The sequence below is a fragment of the Cherax quadricarinatus genome, chromosome 2 (assembly GCF_038502225.1).
Source record: "Cherax quadricarinatus isolate ZL_2023a chromosome 2, ASM3850222v1, whole genome shotgun sequence".
Lineage (NCBI taxonomy): Eukaryota > Metazoa > Arthropoda > Malacostraca > Decapoda > Parastacidae > Cherax > Cherax quadricarinatus.
The window spans coordinates 15630442-15648685 of record NC_091293.1 but is presented as its reverse complement, the minus strand read 5'-3'; the positions used below and the strand labels follow the sequence as shown (position 1 = coordinate 15648685).

General features: G+C 43.7%; 1 protein-coding gene across 1 annotated transcript in view; it reads right to left on the bottom strand.

The window, feature by feature from the left end:
• Positions 1–18244, bottom strand: part of LOC128704266 (integrin alpha pat-2) — a gene marked incomplete at its 3' end in the record, with an annotated part of 181218 nt that overhangs the window by 136821 nt on the left and 26153 nt on the right. Inside the window, 1 exon segment of the mRNA XM_070089611.1 lies at positions 12571–12737. Within this exon segment, the coding sequence (XP_069945712.1) occupies positions 12571–12737 (167 nt within the window).

Genomic DNA, 18244 nt, shown 5'->3' with positions numbered 1-18244 from the left:
TGGACAAAGTGCGGTGTTGCAGTTGAAAGTGTTGTGATACAATGGAGAGAGTGCGGTGTTGCAGCTGACATTGTAATGGAGCAATGGACAGAATGCGGTGTTTCAGCTGACAGTGTTGTGGTACAATGGACAGAATGCAGTGTTGCAGCTGACAGTGTGATGGAACAATGGACAGAGTACAGTTTTGCAACTGACAGTGTTGTGGTACAATAGACAGAGTACGATATTGCAGCTTACAGTATTATGGTACAATTTACCGTATGGTTGTACAATAGACAGAATTGTGTTGCAGATTAATGGGGAACAATAAACTTGGTCATACAGGAATTAGAGGTTGAACCCCCATAAGACAAAAAAACAGTGAAATTAGTAACAGTCAGAGTAAGCTAGACAAATACAACATATAAAAATAAATACACACATACACACAGGCATAAACAATACACATACACAATTATATATACAGGAAGACACTCATGCTTAAAATAATTTACAGTTAGTAAAATTATAGATTTTTAAGTGTAATTAGAACAGATTCAGGAAAGAAAATCCTGTTTAAATTCTGAGAAAGGAGGATTGGATTCACGGAGGAGAGGAGAGTGTGGATAGACTTCACATTACTGGCTAGCCAGGAAACCTTTGACACGGTCCACTCAAATCAGATTTTTGGAGAAACTTAACGGAGTGACCAGGAGTGTTCACAAGTGGATAATATAACACATATCAAACAGGAGAAATGGAGTCAGCGATATTAACGTAGAATGAAATATTAAACACTGCCTCACCAGTGTCAGATTATTATTATTATTATTATTATTATTATTATTATTATTATTATTATTATTAATATTATTATTATTATTATTATTTTTATTATTATTATTATTATTATTATTATTATTAATATTATTATTATTATTATTATTATTATTATTATTATTATTATTATTATTATTATTATTATTGTTAATTCATTAAGTGGGAAAGCGCTAAAACCGTAGTGTCACACCGGGCAAGAGAAACAGACAGGTGCCACCCAGGACAGGGAAGATAACCTGAATATCAACAGATTTTCACTATCAACGAGACACTGTCCATGATGCCAGACCAGTACTGGGGTGCCAGACCAGTACTGGGGTGCCAGACCAGTACTGGGGTGCCAGACCAGTACTGGGGTGCCAGACCAGTACTGAGGTGCCAGACCAGTACTGGGGTGCCAGACCAGTACTGAGGTGCCAGACCAGTACTGGGGTGCCAGACCAGTACTGAGGTGCCAGACCAGTACTGGAGTGCCAGACCAGTACTGGGGGGCCAGACCAGTACTGGGGTACAAGACCAGTACTGGGGTACGAGACCAGTACTGGGTATGAAAGACCAGTACTGGGGCGCAAGACCAGTACTGGGTTTGAGAGACCAGTACTTGGGTGCCAGACCAGTACTGAGGTGCCAAACCAGTACTGGGGTGCCAGACCAGTACTGGGGTGCCAGACCAGTACTGGGATGCCAGACCAGTACTGGGGTGCCAGACTGGGGTGCCAGACCAGTACTGGGGTACAAGACCAGTACTGGGGTACGAGACCAGTACTGGGTATGAAAGACCTGTACTTGGGTGCCTGACCAGTACTGGGGTGCAAGACCAGTACTTGAGTATGAAAGACCAGTACTGGGGCGCCTGAGTAGTACTGGGGTGCAGGATTAGTACTGGGTTATGAAAGACCAGTAATGGGGTGCCAGACCAGTACTGGGGTGCAGGACCAGTACTGGGGTATGAAAGACCAGTAATGGGGTGCCAGACCAGTATTGGGGTGCAGGACTAGTTCTGGGGTATGAAAGATCGATATATGACACCAGTACTGGAGTATATGAGACCATTAGTTTACGAGAGCAAGTAAGACAGTTTTAGGATACGATGATGCGGAGGAAACATGATCACAACATTCAAGATACTCCGAGGTAGTGGCAACGTCCACTGAACGATATCACACCAATGAAATTATCTCAGTGTGAGTAAAGTGAACAGGGATGAACATATGCACTCTGAAGGTGAGGCTGTCTCCATACGTGGGTTCTGAAGTGAACCTGACAAAGTTGATTTAGCAAAGTGGAAATGAGAAACTGGATATGAGAAAAGTGGATTTGGCAAAGTGGTTATGACAAAGCCACAAGAAGGAGAGAGTATCTACTCTAGATAAGGTCAGGTGTTTTGTGTGTGTGAGTGTGTACTCACTTAATTGCGGTTGCAGGGGTCGAGTCACAGCTCCTGTGTGTGTATGTGTACTCACTTATTTGTGGTTGCAGGGGTCCCGCCTCTTCACTGATCACTACTCTCTCTCCCTGATCCTTGTGCTTTATTAAACCTCGTTGTAAAACTATGTATGGTTCCTGCCTCCACTACATCACTTTCCAGACTGTGCCTCTTCCTGACAACTCTACGACTGAAGAAATACTTCCTAACATCCTATGATTCATCTGAGTCTTCAATTTCCAATTGTGAACTTTTGTTTCTGTGTCCCATCTATGGAACATCCTATCTCTGTCCACCTGGTCAATTCCTCTCAGTATTTTATATGACTTTAGCATGTCTCTCCTAACCCTCCTGTCCTCCAGTGTCGTCAGGTCGATTTCCCTTAACCTTTCTTCGTAGTACATTCCCCTTAGCTCCGAGACTATTCTTGTTGCAAATCTTTGCATTTTCTCTAATTTATTGACGTGCTTGACCAGGTGTGGGTTCCAAACCATATAATTGTGGTTGCAAGGGTCGAGTCACAACTCCCGGCCTCGCCTCTTCACTGGTCACTACATGGTCCACTCTCTCCCTGCTCCATGAGCTTTGCGTACCTCTTCTTAAAGCTATGCATGGATCCTGTCTCCATTACGTCACCTTCCAGACTATTCAACTTCCTGACAACTCATTGACTGAGGAAATACTTCCAAACATCCCTGTGACTCATTTGAATCTTCAACTTCTAATTGTGACCTCTTATTTCTGTCTCATCTCGGGAACATCCTGTCCCTGTCCCTGTCCACCTTGTCAATTCCTCTCAGTATTTTATGTTATGTTATCATGTCCCCCCCCCCTCTCTCTCCTGTCCTCTATTGTTGTCAGGTCGATTTCCCTTAACCTTTCTTCGTAGGACATGCCCCATAGCTCCGGGAACAGTGGCGCTGCAAAACCTTTGCACTTTCTCTAATTTCCTAACGTGCTTGGCGAGGTGCGGGTTCCAAACTGGTGCTGCACACACCAATATGGTGTAGTACGTTTAAAAAATTCAGAGACATTGCAATCTCTTGATACCTTTCTTATGGACCTTGATTTAAAGAAAGCAAAAGATATCAAAGACTTGATATTACGTTATGAGGTTTTATTCGATGACGTCCCTAGGTGTTGTACATTGGGAATTCACGACATAGATGTACAAGGAGCAAAGCCTTGCAAACAGTCACCTTATAGGGCAAGTCCACTCAAACAAGAAACATTAAACAAAGAAATATAATTTTTGTTGTCCCATGGACTCATAGAACGGAGTAAAAGTCCGTGGGCCTCGCCCTGTATATTAGTTCCCAAGCCTGATGGAACTTCTAGAATGTGCACTGATTATCGTAAGGTTAATGCTCTCACGGTACCAGATGGTTTCCCACTACCCCGTATTGATGATCTAATAGACAGAGTATCAGGAGCCGCCTATGTCACCCGCCTGGATTTATTAAGGGGTTATTACCAAGTGCCGCTTACCCAGCGAGCCCAAGAAATATCCGCATTTACTATACAAGGCGGATTATTCAATTATCGTGTTATGCCCTTCGGGTTGTGTAACGCGGCCTCTACCTTTCAGCGCCTGATGAACCTGCTGACCAATGATTTAGAAGGAGTGGATGCATATCTAGATGATCTTGTTATATATAGCAATGAGTGGGAGCAACATTTAATTAGCCTGGAAACCTTATTTAAGAAGTTAGAAAAGTACAACTTCACCATAAATTTAGCCAAGTGTCAGTTTGGACAAGCCAAGATTAAATACCTCGGTTTTTGTATAGGTCAAGGTGAGGTACGTCCTGTTGATGTAAAAGTTAGGGCAATTGCCGAGTTTCCTATCCCTCAAGATAGAAAGTCTATACAGAGGTTCCTTGGAATGACTGGTTATTATCGACGTTTCTGTCCTAATTTTTCTCAGGTTGCATCTCCACTTACTGAGTTAACCAGTAGTAAGATGAAGTTTTGCTGGACGAAAGATTGTGAGATAGCTTTTAATCGGTTGAATCGGTTGCTTTCTTTGTCACCCGTATTGAAAAGTCCTGACTTTAATCAACCCTTCTATTTACACATCGATGCCAGCGGTTATGCTGTGGGGGCGGTGTTACTTCAGAAATCCCCCTCTACTGATATTATGCATCCTATATCTTATTTTTCTTCAAAGTTAAAACGTCACCAAAAGAATTACGCCACTGTAGAGAAAGAAGCTCTTGCCCTAGTAATATCTTTGGAACATTTTGACATTTATCTGGGAACCTCCCCCCATAAAATTATGGTATTTTCTGATCACAACCCTTTAATTTATATTATGAAATCAAAGAACACCCGAATCCTCAGGTGGGCTCTGAGGATCCAACCTTATCTGATTAGTATTCAACACTTAAGTGGGTCCCTTAACATAATTGCTGATGCTCTTTCTCGCCCCTAATAAAAAAAATGTATACCTTAAAATGTAAAGTTAAGAAATGAGTACTCTTAGAGCCTAATTTATATGTATATTATATATTTTTGTTAATGATTTTCTTTTATATTGACAGTATGACTATGAAAGCCGTTTCGTTGATGGGACGAAGTATTAGGTACACATGGATGACCCTGACAGTCATGTCCGAGACTCCTATTCTCGAATTGTGATGGAAGCCACTCCAGATAGTTCTTCCGGCCGTTGTTCCAAAAGCTCATCCTCTGGCAAATAACCATGCTGATCGAGTTATTTCTTCTCCATTCTTCCGTCATACTACATGCCTTATTTACCAAGAGGGCGCTTACTGTAAAGGAGATATTACCAAGGACACTTGCAAACTCCCTACTGCGACCTATTGTCGTACGGGGGGGGTGTTATATCTTCGAAATTGGTCATCCTGTGTTATTTAACTGTTGTAAGAGAAAATGTTCATCACTTAATATTATAGCGCGAAAGTCCCCGTTTATAGCTAAAATAGAGACTTTCGGCGTTATATTATTATCTGTTAATATATGAAAAATACCATGGTATTATCACTATTTTGTTATCACTATTATTGTTATTATCACTATTATCGTTATTATCACTATTTTGTAATTATCACTATTATTTTACTATTATGGTTAGGTAGGATTTCTTGTGTATATAGAGTTTAAGTCTCGGAACCATCCGGTGAATTGTTCAATTGTTTACGTCCGGCTGGCTGACGTGGCTCAGCTGATCCAACCTGACAACACGTCAACAGACTGGCAAGTAGTCAGTCTGCTCCCAGCTCTAGCCCTGACAACTGATCGTATATCGGCTCTTACGGTGTACAGTTGAATGGTTTTAAGAATTGGACTATAGAGCTGACTCACTTTGTTCCTCATTACTTTGAAAGACTCTTTTGATATTTATATTCTTGGTCAGTTCAGTAATCCATAGATACTTTACAGCCAGATTCAAAGGTCTTGTTAAATCTTGTACCTTTTGTATTTTGAGTCTACAGTCTTGTTAAGAAAGAGACGTAAATATTAATGAGGACTTAGATACAGGAAGAATAATTAAACTTCCTTATTAATATGACATTTCCATGATTTTGAACTAAATGTATATGGTAAATTTATTGTACAAAGTATTAAGTTAAATTAACTACAAAGAGAAGATAAAGTATTGTATTTAAATACTTTAATAAATTTGAATATTATTCTATGGAGTTTCCCAGTTGAAATTATTTCCCCTAGACTCTAAAATACCTATAACTCGGATCCAAAAATCTTGTTGCATAAGAGATAAATGGTAACAGGCCACATTCTGAAGTTCTTTAAAAAAATTTCTTATTCGCAACAAGCGCCCACTCTGACACCTCATCACGTACTATGACTTGCTGATATCTTCCCGTCAGGTATTCTCTGATCCATTTCAGTGCCTTCCCTGTTATATCTGCCTGGTCCTCCAGCTTTTGCACTAATCTCTTATATGAAACTGTGTCAAAAGCCTACTTACAGTACCCAAAAAAACGCAGTCTACTCTCCCCTCTCTCTCTTTTCTTAGTGGTGTCACCTTGTCATAGAACTCCGTGCTGGTTGTCGCTGATAAGATCATTCCTTTCTAGGTGTTCCACCACTCTTCTCCTGATAATCTTCTCCATGACTGCATACTATACATGTCAGTGACACTGGTCTGTAATTTAATGCTGCGTGTCTGTCTCATTTTTTTTTAAATTGGGACTATATTTTCTGTATGTGTGTGTGTGTACTCACGTGTATGTGGTTGCAGGGGTCGAGTCACAGCTCTTGGCCCCGCCTCTTAACTGGTCGCTAGTAGGTCCACTCTCTCTCCAGGCAAAAAGAGCTTCATCGTACCTCTTCTTAAAGTTATATATGGATCCAGCCTCTACCGTTTCACTCAGATTATTTCATTTCCTGATAACTCTACGGCAAAAGAAATACTTCTTGACAATTATCTGAGTTTTCAACTTCCAGTTGCTCCTTCTTGTTACTGTTTCCCTTCTCTGAAACATTCTGTCCCTGTTCACCTTGTCAATTCATCTGAGTCCTCCTGTCTTCCAGTGTCGTCAGGTTGAGTTCCTGACGTACAGTGTGTACAGTGTACGGTGTACAGTGTCGTAAATGACTCCTCAGATGTCGAAACGCTATTCTTAAATTTGCCAGACACATTTACTGCAACAGTTATTTGATTGATGTGCGCCACAGCGACAAATCCAGGACTAAGACTCATATTAGGAAATTTGTGTATAAGGGATGCTTCAACAAGAAGCATCCCTTATACACAGTTTTAGCAAATGACCAGTTAATTAATATGAGGCATGCTGAATAATCCCGTATACACAACTTTCCTAATACAAATCATAGACTCTTAGTCCTGGCTTTGTCTCTGTAGATGTCTTTCTTTCTCGGTAGTGTCAAATGCTCCAAGTTTTAGAATACTCGTGACTTGATCTGATCTTTATCTCATCCTCTCCCTACCTTTCCTTCATTTTCTTGTACTTTCTAGTCTTCTGCCTGATGGGTTCTGTCTTACGGGTTTTGTCCCGATGGGATTTTGCTCTACCCCCGTGGGACATTACCTTTCCTGCAGTGCTCCTTTCTTCTCTTCTTCTTTAGACTATCTCCATTACTACCGCTACTACTACTACTACTACTACTACTACTACTACTACTACTACTACTACTACTACTACTACTACTAATAATAATAATAATAATAATAATAATAATAAAAATAATAATAATAATAATAATACCACTTCTACTACTACTACTACTGCTACTACTACTGCTACTACTATTATTACTACTACTATTACTACTTCTGCTATTATCATTGTTACTGCTACTGATTCTACTATTACTACTACTGTTACTGATACTACTGTTACTGATACTACTGTTACTGTTGCTTCTACTACCACCTTTACAATTATTTTTTCGCTTACTCTCCTCTCTCTTCCTGTTTTTTCACTGCCATCACTTCTTTCGTATTGTCAGATCGATCACTGTTGTGTCTCTACTACTTTCTACATTATTATTACTCCTTTTCCATTTCTACCTCCCCTGTCCTCTGACCCCCCCCCCCCCACACCCACCCTCTCGTTTATATTTTGACTCCCTTCTCTTCGCGCTTCTGTGTGACTAGTTAATGGTCCAAGTCGAACTGTAACGTTGTCATAAGTTTTAGACTCTTTAGTGAGGGTTTTTTGTGGACTGTTCCAGTCACGGTGTTGTGACTTTTTATTTATTTATTATTATTATTATTATTATTATTATTATTGTCATCAATCATTATATCAAAATGAAAAATTCTCTGTATTAGTACACAACAATCGTTTCGATTTGCTGTAAATAAAACGATTTGATAACAATAGGTGGTATACGAACCTATAAGAGATTGAATTCCAAAATTATGCATTTCGAGAAGATATTCGAGACACTGATCACAAGGCAAATTTTTCTTTAACAGAATCGGGGAGGAAAAAAACAGGTGGAAGTCTCACAACTGGTGACGACCTCCTGTAAACTGGATACTGACACTCGGAGAACTGTCTTGTTGCCGTGTGTGTGGTGTCACCCACGGCAGAGCTCAACTGTCTATCTCAGCGGCTATTGTATCTGGACACGGTAGACCTGAACTGTCAGAGGTTCTTGCAGAGTAGAGCTGGACTGTTCATCGCGTCTTGCACAGACGGTCTAAACCGTCTATCACGGCAGAGCTAAACTGTCTATCTCACCTGGAAATAGCGAGAGAACAGTGTGCAATACTCCGGTGATATTGGTAGATGGTAGGCACGTCGATGGCAATATTGGTCGGTGGTGATGGAGAGCTTTTGTTGGGGGAGGTCTCTTGTTGGGTTGTTGCTGGAGAGCTTTTTTTGGGTTGGGTATTGGTGGAGAGGTGACCAGTGATATCTGGTCAGCGAGGCAGTAGGACTGACAGGGGCACACGATAAATTACATTCTGCTGGGGATGTGACCGTGGTTTGAAGGTCCTGGTGGATCTTGCCGCTGAACTGAGGTGTTGCTTGGTGATGAGACTATCATCTAACCTATGTTGTTGTTGGAGGAGGCAGTGTTGGCGCAGGTGTTGGTGGAGGTAGTGTTGGTGCTTGTGGAGGTGTTGGTGCTTGTGGAAGTGTTGGTGCTGGAGTTGGCGGAGGCAGTGTTGGTGCTGGTATTAATGGAAGCAGTGTTGTTGCTTGTGTTGGTGGAGGCAGCGTTGGTGTTACTGGAGACAGTGCTTGTGCTGGTGGTAGTGGTAGTGTTGGTGCAAGTGGTAGTGGTAATGCTGGTGCGAGAGTTAGTGGAGGCAATGTTTATGCTGATAGTGGTGGTGCAGGTGGAGGCACTGTTGGTGCTATTGTTACTGGAGGCAGTACTGATAATATTGATGGTGGTATTGATTAAGACAGTGTTGGTGGTGGTAGAGGCAGTGCTGGTGCTGGTGGTGATGGAGGCAGTGTTGGTGCTGGTGGTGATGGAGGAAGTTCTGGTGCTGGTGGTGGTGGTGGTGCAGGCAGTGTTGGTGCTGGTGGTGGTACAGGCAGTGTTGGTGCTGGTGGTGGTGGAGGCAGTGTTGGTGCTGGTGGTGATGGAGGCAGTGTTGGTGCTGGTGGTGATGGAGGCAGTGTTGGTGCTGTTGGTGGTGGAGGCAGTGTTGGTGCTGGTGGTAATGGAGGCAGTGCTGGTGCAGGTGGTGATGGAGGAAGTCTTGGTGCTGGTGATGGTGGAGGCAGTGTTGGTGCTGGTGGTGATGGAGGCAGTGTTGGTGCTGGTGGTGATGGAGGAAGTTCTGGTGCTGGTGGTGGTGGTGGTGCAGGCAGTGTTGGTGCTGGTGGTGGTACAGGCAGTGTTGGTGCTGGTGGTGGTGGAGGCAGTGTTGGTGCTGGTGGTGATGGAGGCAGTGTTGGTGCTGGTGGTGATGGAGGCAGTGTTGGTGCTGTTGGTGGTGGAGGCAGTGTTGGTGCTGGTGGTAATGGAGGCAGTGCTGGTGCAGGTGGTGATGGAGGAAGTCTTGGTGCTGGTAATGGTGGAGGCAGTGTTGGTGCTGTTGGTGATGGAGGCAGTGTTGGTGCTGGTGGTGATGGAGGAAGTCTAGGTGCTGGTGGTGGTGGTGGAGGCAGTGTTGGTGCTGGTGGTGATGGAGGCAGTGTTGGTGCTGTTGGTGGTGGAGGCAGTGTTGGTGCTGGTGGTAACGGAGGCAGTGTTGGTGCTGGTGGTGATGGAGGAAGTCTTGGTGCTGGTGATGGTGGAGGCAGTGTTGGTGCTGTTGGTGATGGAGGCAGTGTTGGTGCTGGTGGTGATGGAGGAAGTCTTGGTGCTGGTGGTAGTGGAAGCAGTGCTGGTGGTGGTGGAGGCAGTGTTGGTGCTGGTGGTGTAGGAGGCAGTGTTGGTGTTAGTGGAAGCGTTGCTTCTACTGGTGTTAGTGTTAATGGATGCAGTGTTGGCACTGGTAGTGGTGATGATGGTGCTGGTGATGGTGGTAGCTAGTGTCAAGTCACAGTTGGGGTGAGAGTTAGAGAAGACCAAAGGACCATATGTCAGAGAGCGAGGGAAGTTGGTAAAGCTTACCTAACTGATTCTGACATTACAGGATTTATGTCAATCACGACCTTAGAAATGTCAGGTTCCCCACATCTCTGAAACCACTTGGCAGTGGTAGACTAAAGCACAGCAAACAAGTGTGCACTGAGCACTGTAACACTCACTTGAGTGACTTCCTGTAGATATCTGGCCCCTGGATCCATTACCAGGTTAATATTCCAGCACACTGATCGCCGGTGTGAGTGGGACTTCAGAGAAGCGGTACACAGTACGTTTAGCTGACACATTGACACCTTCTAGCAGTAACGACCATACCTAAGCCCTTATTCTGACACCACCTTATTCTCAAACCACTACCTGGCCTTGCTCAGATCCACGGACTGCAGTCTGCTTAACTGAAACACGGAAGGTATGAGGGCTTTCCTAACACACCACCAAGTGAGAAACATACCTGAGATCAACTGGCTGGCTGGGCCCTGTAGGTGTTCCTTCTCGTCTGATTACCATCACGAAATGTCTTTTGTATGTACAGACAACATTCAACACTCTTAGTATTTGCCAGCATATAACTAAGACCCGTTTGTTTCCTAACAAATCTTACCTAACCTCACCAACACTTGAAGCGTCTTTTCTGGTTTATGTCCAGCGAAATCACTGATAACACCTAATATAAAGTAATAGCAGCAGCAGTAGTAGCAGTAGTGGTATAAAAGAGCAAAATATAGAGGAGAGTTATTGGCCTACATCAGGCATGACTAGTGATGCAGTCTTCAAACCTTTCAAGGTGGTGGAGACTAAAGTACGTCAACACTGTAACACCAACCCTCAAGGAGGCAGAGAAGAAATGTAGCAAGCCTGGTGCCCGAAGCTAGAAAATATAAGGAAGAAGGGAAGAGGAAAGTCAAAAGACAGGTCTAAAGGAGGGAGAGGAGGAGGAGGAGGCGGCATAGGTCAGATGAAGTGTCCCGACGATACAATAAGAGCATTTAACAGTGTTTACAAAGAGTCAGGAACCTGCAGTAGAAAAACCAGGGCTAAAATTAATGTTAATAAAATTGTATATAATAGATGATTCAACAAAACGACGTCTGTGAAGCCTAGAAGAAGGGTAGATAGTGTAAGTAGAAGACCAGTTAATAAGATGACTGTGATCTCTGGCAAGGTGAACACACCTTTTGTCCTCTTCAAGTCTGTCAGGCAGAGGCCAGTTTCTCCAAAGTTATGTAGAGGACAAGAGAAACAGGAGAAGAAATACCGGAAGCAACAGTGACAAATGGAAGAGATGCATTATTAGATTACCGCGACGGGTATTAATCTGACGGAAATTGAATTTGATATCTAGAGAATGGAGAGTGTTGCTAAGATTTTGAAAATTGGAAATCTAGGGAATGAAAAAAAAACAGATTTCGTAGAAGTGAGTTTGGGAGAGAGAAACAGCTGCTAAGAAGAGAGATTGTAGAGTCATGAAACTGAGCGTCACAGATGAGGAAAACTAAAAGGGATTGGGGAACAAAAACACCCTGGACAGTATACTCACCCTGGACAGTATACTCACCCTGGACAGTATATTCACTCTGGACAGTATACTCACTCTGGACAGTATTCTCACACGTGGACAGTATACTCACCCTGGACAGTATACTCACTCTGGACAGTATACTCACTCTGGACAGTATTCTCACCCTGGACACTATACTCACCCTGGTAAGAGAGACTGGGCAGTGAAGGGAGAGACAGTAAATTCATCCGAGGACAGTATACTCACCCTTGACACTATACTCACCCTGGTAAGAGAGGCTGGGCAATGAAGGAAGAGACAATAAACACATCCTGGGCAGTTTACTCACCCGTGGACAGTATACTCACACTGGACAGTATACTCACCCGTGGACAGTATACTCACCCTTGACACTATACTCACCCTGGTAAGAGAGGCTGGGCAGTGAATGCAGAGACAGTAAACACATCCTGGGCAGTATACTCACACTGGACAGTATACTCACACTGGACAGTATACTCACCCGTGGACAGTATACTCACGCTGGACAGTATACTCATCCGAGGACAGTATACTCACCCTTAACACTATACTCACCCTGGTAAGAGAGGCTGGGCAGTGAAGGAAGAGACAGTAAACACATCCTGGGCAGTTTACTCACCCGTGGACAGTATACTCACCCTGGACAGTATACTTACCCTTGACACTATACTCACCCTGGTAAGAGAGGCTAGGCAGTGAAGGAAGAGACAGTAAACACATCTTGGGCAGTATACTCACCCGTGGACAGTGTACTCACCATGGACAGTATACTCACCCTGGTAAGAGAGGCTGGGCAGTGAAGGCAGTGGGTGACAGTGATCAGTGAAGGGACCACACACATGGATGTTCCCCAGTGGTAAGCTGTAGTTGGTACCCATGGCGTTACTTCCCCTGGGCACTCCCTCTGGGGAGCTTCTACCCCTAGGCGCCCCCACCACCACTCTGCCACACACATACACACACAAGTTAGAACCTCAGGGTGACTAAGGTCACGTGTTACGGGATTTTGTCCACGCCTCTGTAAGGAAGTTGTCTAAATACTGTTAGAGAGTTCTTGATTCAAGGAATTGGAGCACAAATTTTTACACATGTTGACCCAGTTATATTTAATTTAACCAAAGATTTTCACGTAAGAGTGATCTTATATGTCTAATGAATCAGTATCATGTCTAAAATAACTTCTAAGTTCGCAGATCACTGTAATCCTGGTTAGATATTAGGCTATATTTATGTCGTGTTGATTATTAATCGTGACTAGTCTCTATCCTGACTAGTGTCTATCCTGACTAGTCTCTATCCTGACTAGTGTCCATCCTGACTAGTGTCTATCCTGACTAGTGTCCATCCTGACTAGTGTCTATCCTGACTAGTGTCTATCCTGACTAGTGTCTATCCTGACTAGTGTCCATCCTGACTAGTGTCTATCCTGACTAGTGTCCATCCTGACTAGTGTCTATCCTGACTAGTGTCCATCCTGACTAGTGTCTATCCTGACTAGTGTCCATCCTGACTAGTGTCTATCCTGACTAGTGTCCATCCTGACTAGTGTCTATCCTGACTAGTGTCCATCCTGACTAGTGTCCATCCTGACTAGTCTCTATCCTGACTAGTGTCTATCCTGACTAGTGTCCATCCTGACTAGTGTCTATCCTGACTAGTGTCCATCCTGACTAGTCTCTATCCTGACTAGTGTCCATCCTGACTAGTGTCTATCCTGACTAGTGTCTATCCTGACTAGTGTCTATCCTGACTAGTGTCTATCCTGACTAGTGTCCATCCTGACTAGTGTCTATCCTGACTAATGTCCATCCTGACTAGTGTCTATCCTGACTAGTGTCTATCCTGACTAGTGTCCATCCTGACTAGTGTCTATCCTGACTAGTGTCCATCCTGACTAGTGTCTATCCTGACTAATGTCCATCCTGACTAGTCTCTATCCTGACTAGTGTCCATCCTGACTAGTGTCTATCCTGACTAGTGTCTATCCTGACTAGTGTCTGTCCTGACTAGTGTCCATCCTGACTAGTGTCTATCCTGACTAGTGTCTGTCCTGACTAGTGTCCATCCTGACTAGTGTCTATCCTGACTAGTGTCTATCCTGACTAGTGTCTATCCTGACTAGTGTCTATCCTGACTAGTGTCTATCCTGACTAGTGTCCATCCTAACTAGTGTCTATCCTAACTAGTATCTATCCTAACTAGTGTCTATCCTAACTAGTGTCTATCGTAACTAGTGTCTATCCTAACTAGTGTCTATCCTAACTAGTGTCTATCCTAACTAGTGTCTATCCTAACTAGTGTCTATCTTAACTAGTGTCTATCCTAACTAGTGTCTATCCTAAGTAGTATCTATCCTGACTAGTATCTATCCTGACTAGTGTCTATCCTAACTAGTGTCTATCCTAACTAGTATCTATCCTGACTAGTATCTATCCTGACTTGTGTCTATCCTAACTAGTGTCTATCCTAACTAGTGTCTATCCTAACTAGTGTCTATACTAACTAGTGTCTATCCTAACTAGTATCTATCCTGGCTAGTATCTATCCTGACTAGTGTCTATCTTGACTAGTGTCTATCCTGACTAGCGTCTATCCTGACTAGTATCTATCCTGACTAGTATCTATCCTAACTAGTATGTATCCTGACTAGTGTCTATCTTGACTAGTGTCTATCTTGACTAGTGTCTATCCTGACTAGTATCTATCCTGACTAGTGTCTATCTTGGCTAGTGTTTATCCTAACAAGTATCTATCCTGACTAGTGTCTATCTTGACTAGTGTCTATCTTGACTAGTGTCTATCCTGACTAGTGTCCATCCTGTCTTATATGGAAGTTATCAGTATACATTTAAGGGACACAACATATATAACACAAAGGTGTGTATAGCCTCTGTACTCACCTAGTTGAGGTGGTAGGGGTCGAGTCCAAGCTCCTGTCCCCGCCTCTTCACTGATCGCTATTAGGTCACTCTCCCTGAACCGTGAGCTTCATCATACCTCTGTTTAAAGCTATGTGTGGATCCTGCCTCCACTACATCGCTTCCCAAACTATTTAACTTCCTGACTACTCTGTGGCTGAAGAAATACTTCCAAACATCCCTGTGATTCATCTGTGTCTTCAACTTCCAACTGTGTCCCCTTGTTGCTGTGTCCCATCTCTGGAACATCCTTGTCAATTCCTCTCAGAATTTTGTATGTCGTTATCATGTCCCCCCTATCTCTCCTGTCCTCCAGTGTCGTCAGGTTGATTTCCCTTAACCTCTCCTTGTAGGACATACCTCTTAGCTCTGGGACTAGTCTTGTTGCAAACCTTTGCACTTTCTCTAGTTTCTTTACGTGCTTGGCTAGGTGTGGGTTCCAAACTGGTGCCGCATACTCCAATATGAGCCTAACGTACACGGTGTACAGGGTCCTGAACGATTCCTCATTAAGATGTCGGAATGCTGTTCTGAGGTTTGCTAGGCGCCCGTATGCTGCAGCAGTTATTTGGTTGATGTGCGCTTCAGGAGATGTGCCTGGTGTTATACTCACCCCAAGATCTTTTTCCTTGAGTGAGGTTTGTAGTCTCTGGCCCCCAAGACTGTTCTAAGTCTGCGGTCTTCTTTGCCCTTCCCCAATCTTCATGACTTTGCACTTGGTGGGGTTGAACTCCAGTAGCCAATTGCTGGACCAGGTCTGCAGCCTGTCCAGATCCCTTTGTAGTTCTGCCTGGTCTTCGATCGAATGAATTCTTCTCATCAACTTCACGTCATCTGCAAACAGGGACACTTCGGAGTCTATTCCTTCCGTCATGTCGTTCACAAATACCAGAAACAGCACTGGTCCTAGGACTGACCCCTGTGGGACCCCGCTGGTCACAGGTGCCCACTCTGGCACCTCGCCACGTACCATGACTCGCTGCTGTCTTCCTGACAAGTATTCCCTGATCCATTGTAGTGCCTTCCCTGTTATCCCTGCTTGGTCCTCCAGTTTTTGCACTAATCTCTTTTGTAGAACTGTGTCAAACGCCTTCTTGCAGTCCAAGAAAATGCAATCCACCCACCCCTCTCTCTCTTGTCTTACTGCTGTCACCATGTCATAGAACTCCAGTAGGTTTGTGACACAAGATTTCCCGTCCCTGAAACCATGTTGGTTGCTGTTGATGAGATCATTCCTTTCTAGGTGTTCCACCACTCTTCTCCTGACAATCTTCTCCATGATTTTGCATACTATACATGTTAGTGACACTGGTCTGTAGTTTAGTGCTCCATGTCTGTCTCCTTTTTTAAAGATTGGGACTACATTTTTGTCTTCCATGCCTCAGGCAATCTCCCTGTTTCGAAAGATATATTGAATATTTTTGTTAGGGGTACACATAGCGCCTCTGCTCCCTCTCTCAGGACCCATGGAGAGATGTTATCTGGCCCCATTGCCTTTGAGGTATCTGTCTCACTCAGATGCCTCTTCACTTCTTCCTTGGTTGTGTGTACTGTGTCCAGCACTTGGTGGTGTGCCCCACCTCTCTGTCTTACTGGAGACCCTTCTGTCTCCTCTGTGAACACTTCTTTAAATCTCTTGTTGAGTTCCTCACATACTTCACGGTCTTTTCTTGTTGTCTCTCCTCCTTCCTTCCTTAGCCTGATTACCTGGTCCTTGACTGTTGTTTTCCTCCTGATGTGTCTGTATAACAGTTTTGGGTCAGATTTGGCTTTTGCTGCTGTGTCGTTTTCATATTGCCGTTGGGCCTCCCTTCTTATCTCTACATATTCATTTCTGGCTCTACGACTGCTCTCCTTATTCTCCTGGGTCCTTTGCCTTCTATATTTCTTCCATTCCCTAGCACACTTGGTTTTTGCCTCCCTGAACCTTTGGGTGAACCATGGGCTCATCCTAGCTTTTTCATTAGTCCTGTTACCCTTGGGTACAAACCTCTTCTCAGCCTCCTTGCACATTGTTGCTACATATTCCATCATCTCATTAACTGACTTCCCTGCCAGTTCTCTGTCCCACTGAACCCCGTTCAGGAAGTTCCTCATTCCCGTGTAGTCCCCTTTCTTGTAGTTTGGCTTCATTCGTCCCCCTCCACTTGTAGCTCTACTGTGTATTTGAAGCTTAAAACCACATGATCGCTGGCCCCAAGGGGTCTTTCATATGTGATGTCCTCAATATCTGCACTACGCAAGGTGAATACTAGGTCCAGTCTTGCTGGTTCATCCTCTCCTCTCTCTCTCTTGTAGTGTCCCTTACGTGTTGGTGCATGAAGTTTTCCAGTACCACCTCCATCATCCTAGCCCTCCATGTGTCTTGGCCCCCATGTGGCTCCAAGTTCTCCCATTAGATCTCCTTGTGGTTAAAGTCGCCCATGATCAGGAGCTTTGCCCTGCATGCATGAGCTCTTCTGGCCACTGCAGCCAGTGTGTCAACCATCGCTCTATTGCTCTCGTCCTACTCTTGCCTTGGCCTCCTGCTGTTCTGTGGTGGGTTATGCATCACTGCAATTACCACCTTGGGACCTCCAGAGTGAAGTGCCCCCGCTTTGTAATCGCTTGCTTCTTCGCTCTTTCCTCTCTCCAGTTGATCAAAATTCCATTGGTTTTTGATCAACAGTGCCACTCCTCCCCCCCCTGTTACCTCTGTCTTTCCTCATAATCTGGTATCCCATTGGAAATATGGCATCTGTTATCATACCTGTTAACTTGGTTTCTGTGAGAGCTATTATGTCCAGTGATGCCTCTTCGACTCTTTCGTGCCACTCCTCCCACTTATTTGTTATTCCATCAGTGTTTGTGTACCATATCTTCAGTTTCCTTTCCAACACTGTGGTTTGGGGGGCCTGTGAGGGTGGGAGACCTGGTAGCATACTGTGGGATTCTATAGCTGGGTGTTGGGTGGAAGCTGTGAGTGTGGATTGTAGTTTGTGTTGGGATGGTGTTCTGAGGATAGTTCTGTGTGTGCTTGCGCTTGCTGCTCTGCTCTGCTGTGATTGACCTCTGCTGGTTCCATCCTTGTCTCCTTTCGTAGCTCCTTTCGCTTTTTTGTCTTCTCCCTCAGCTGCTGTCGTTCTGTTTGTGTTCTGTCTCTGTCTAGGAACACCCTCATGTTCTTTTCCGAGTATTTCAACTGCGGTTTCTCACTATGTGTTTGTGTTTGTATTTTCTTCAATGTTGTCTGCAATAAAACAGTTGCAACAACAATCTCTGGGGAATTCTAAATCGGAAAGTTATTTTATGACGTCTAAATTGTTGGTCAACGGGGTTTAAAGACTATCACCTCCTGAGGGTCATCAAGGCTGCGCCTGACTTACACAACCATTCAAGAATACTTTAATATCTAAATTAGGGACTTAAGTCAAGTTTAGTATATATATATATATATATATATATATATATATATATATATATATATATATATATATATATATATATATATATATGTGTGTATATATATATATATATATATATATATATATA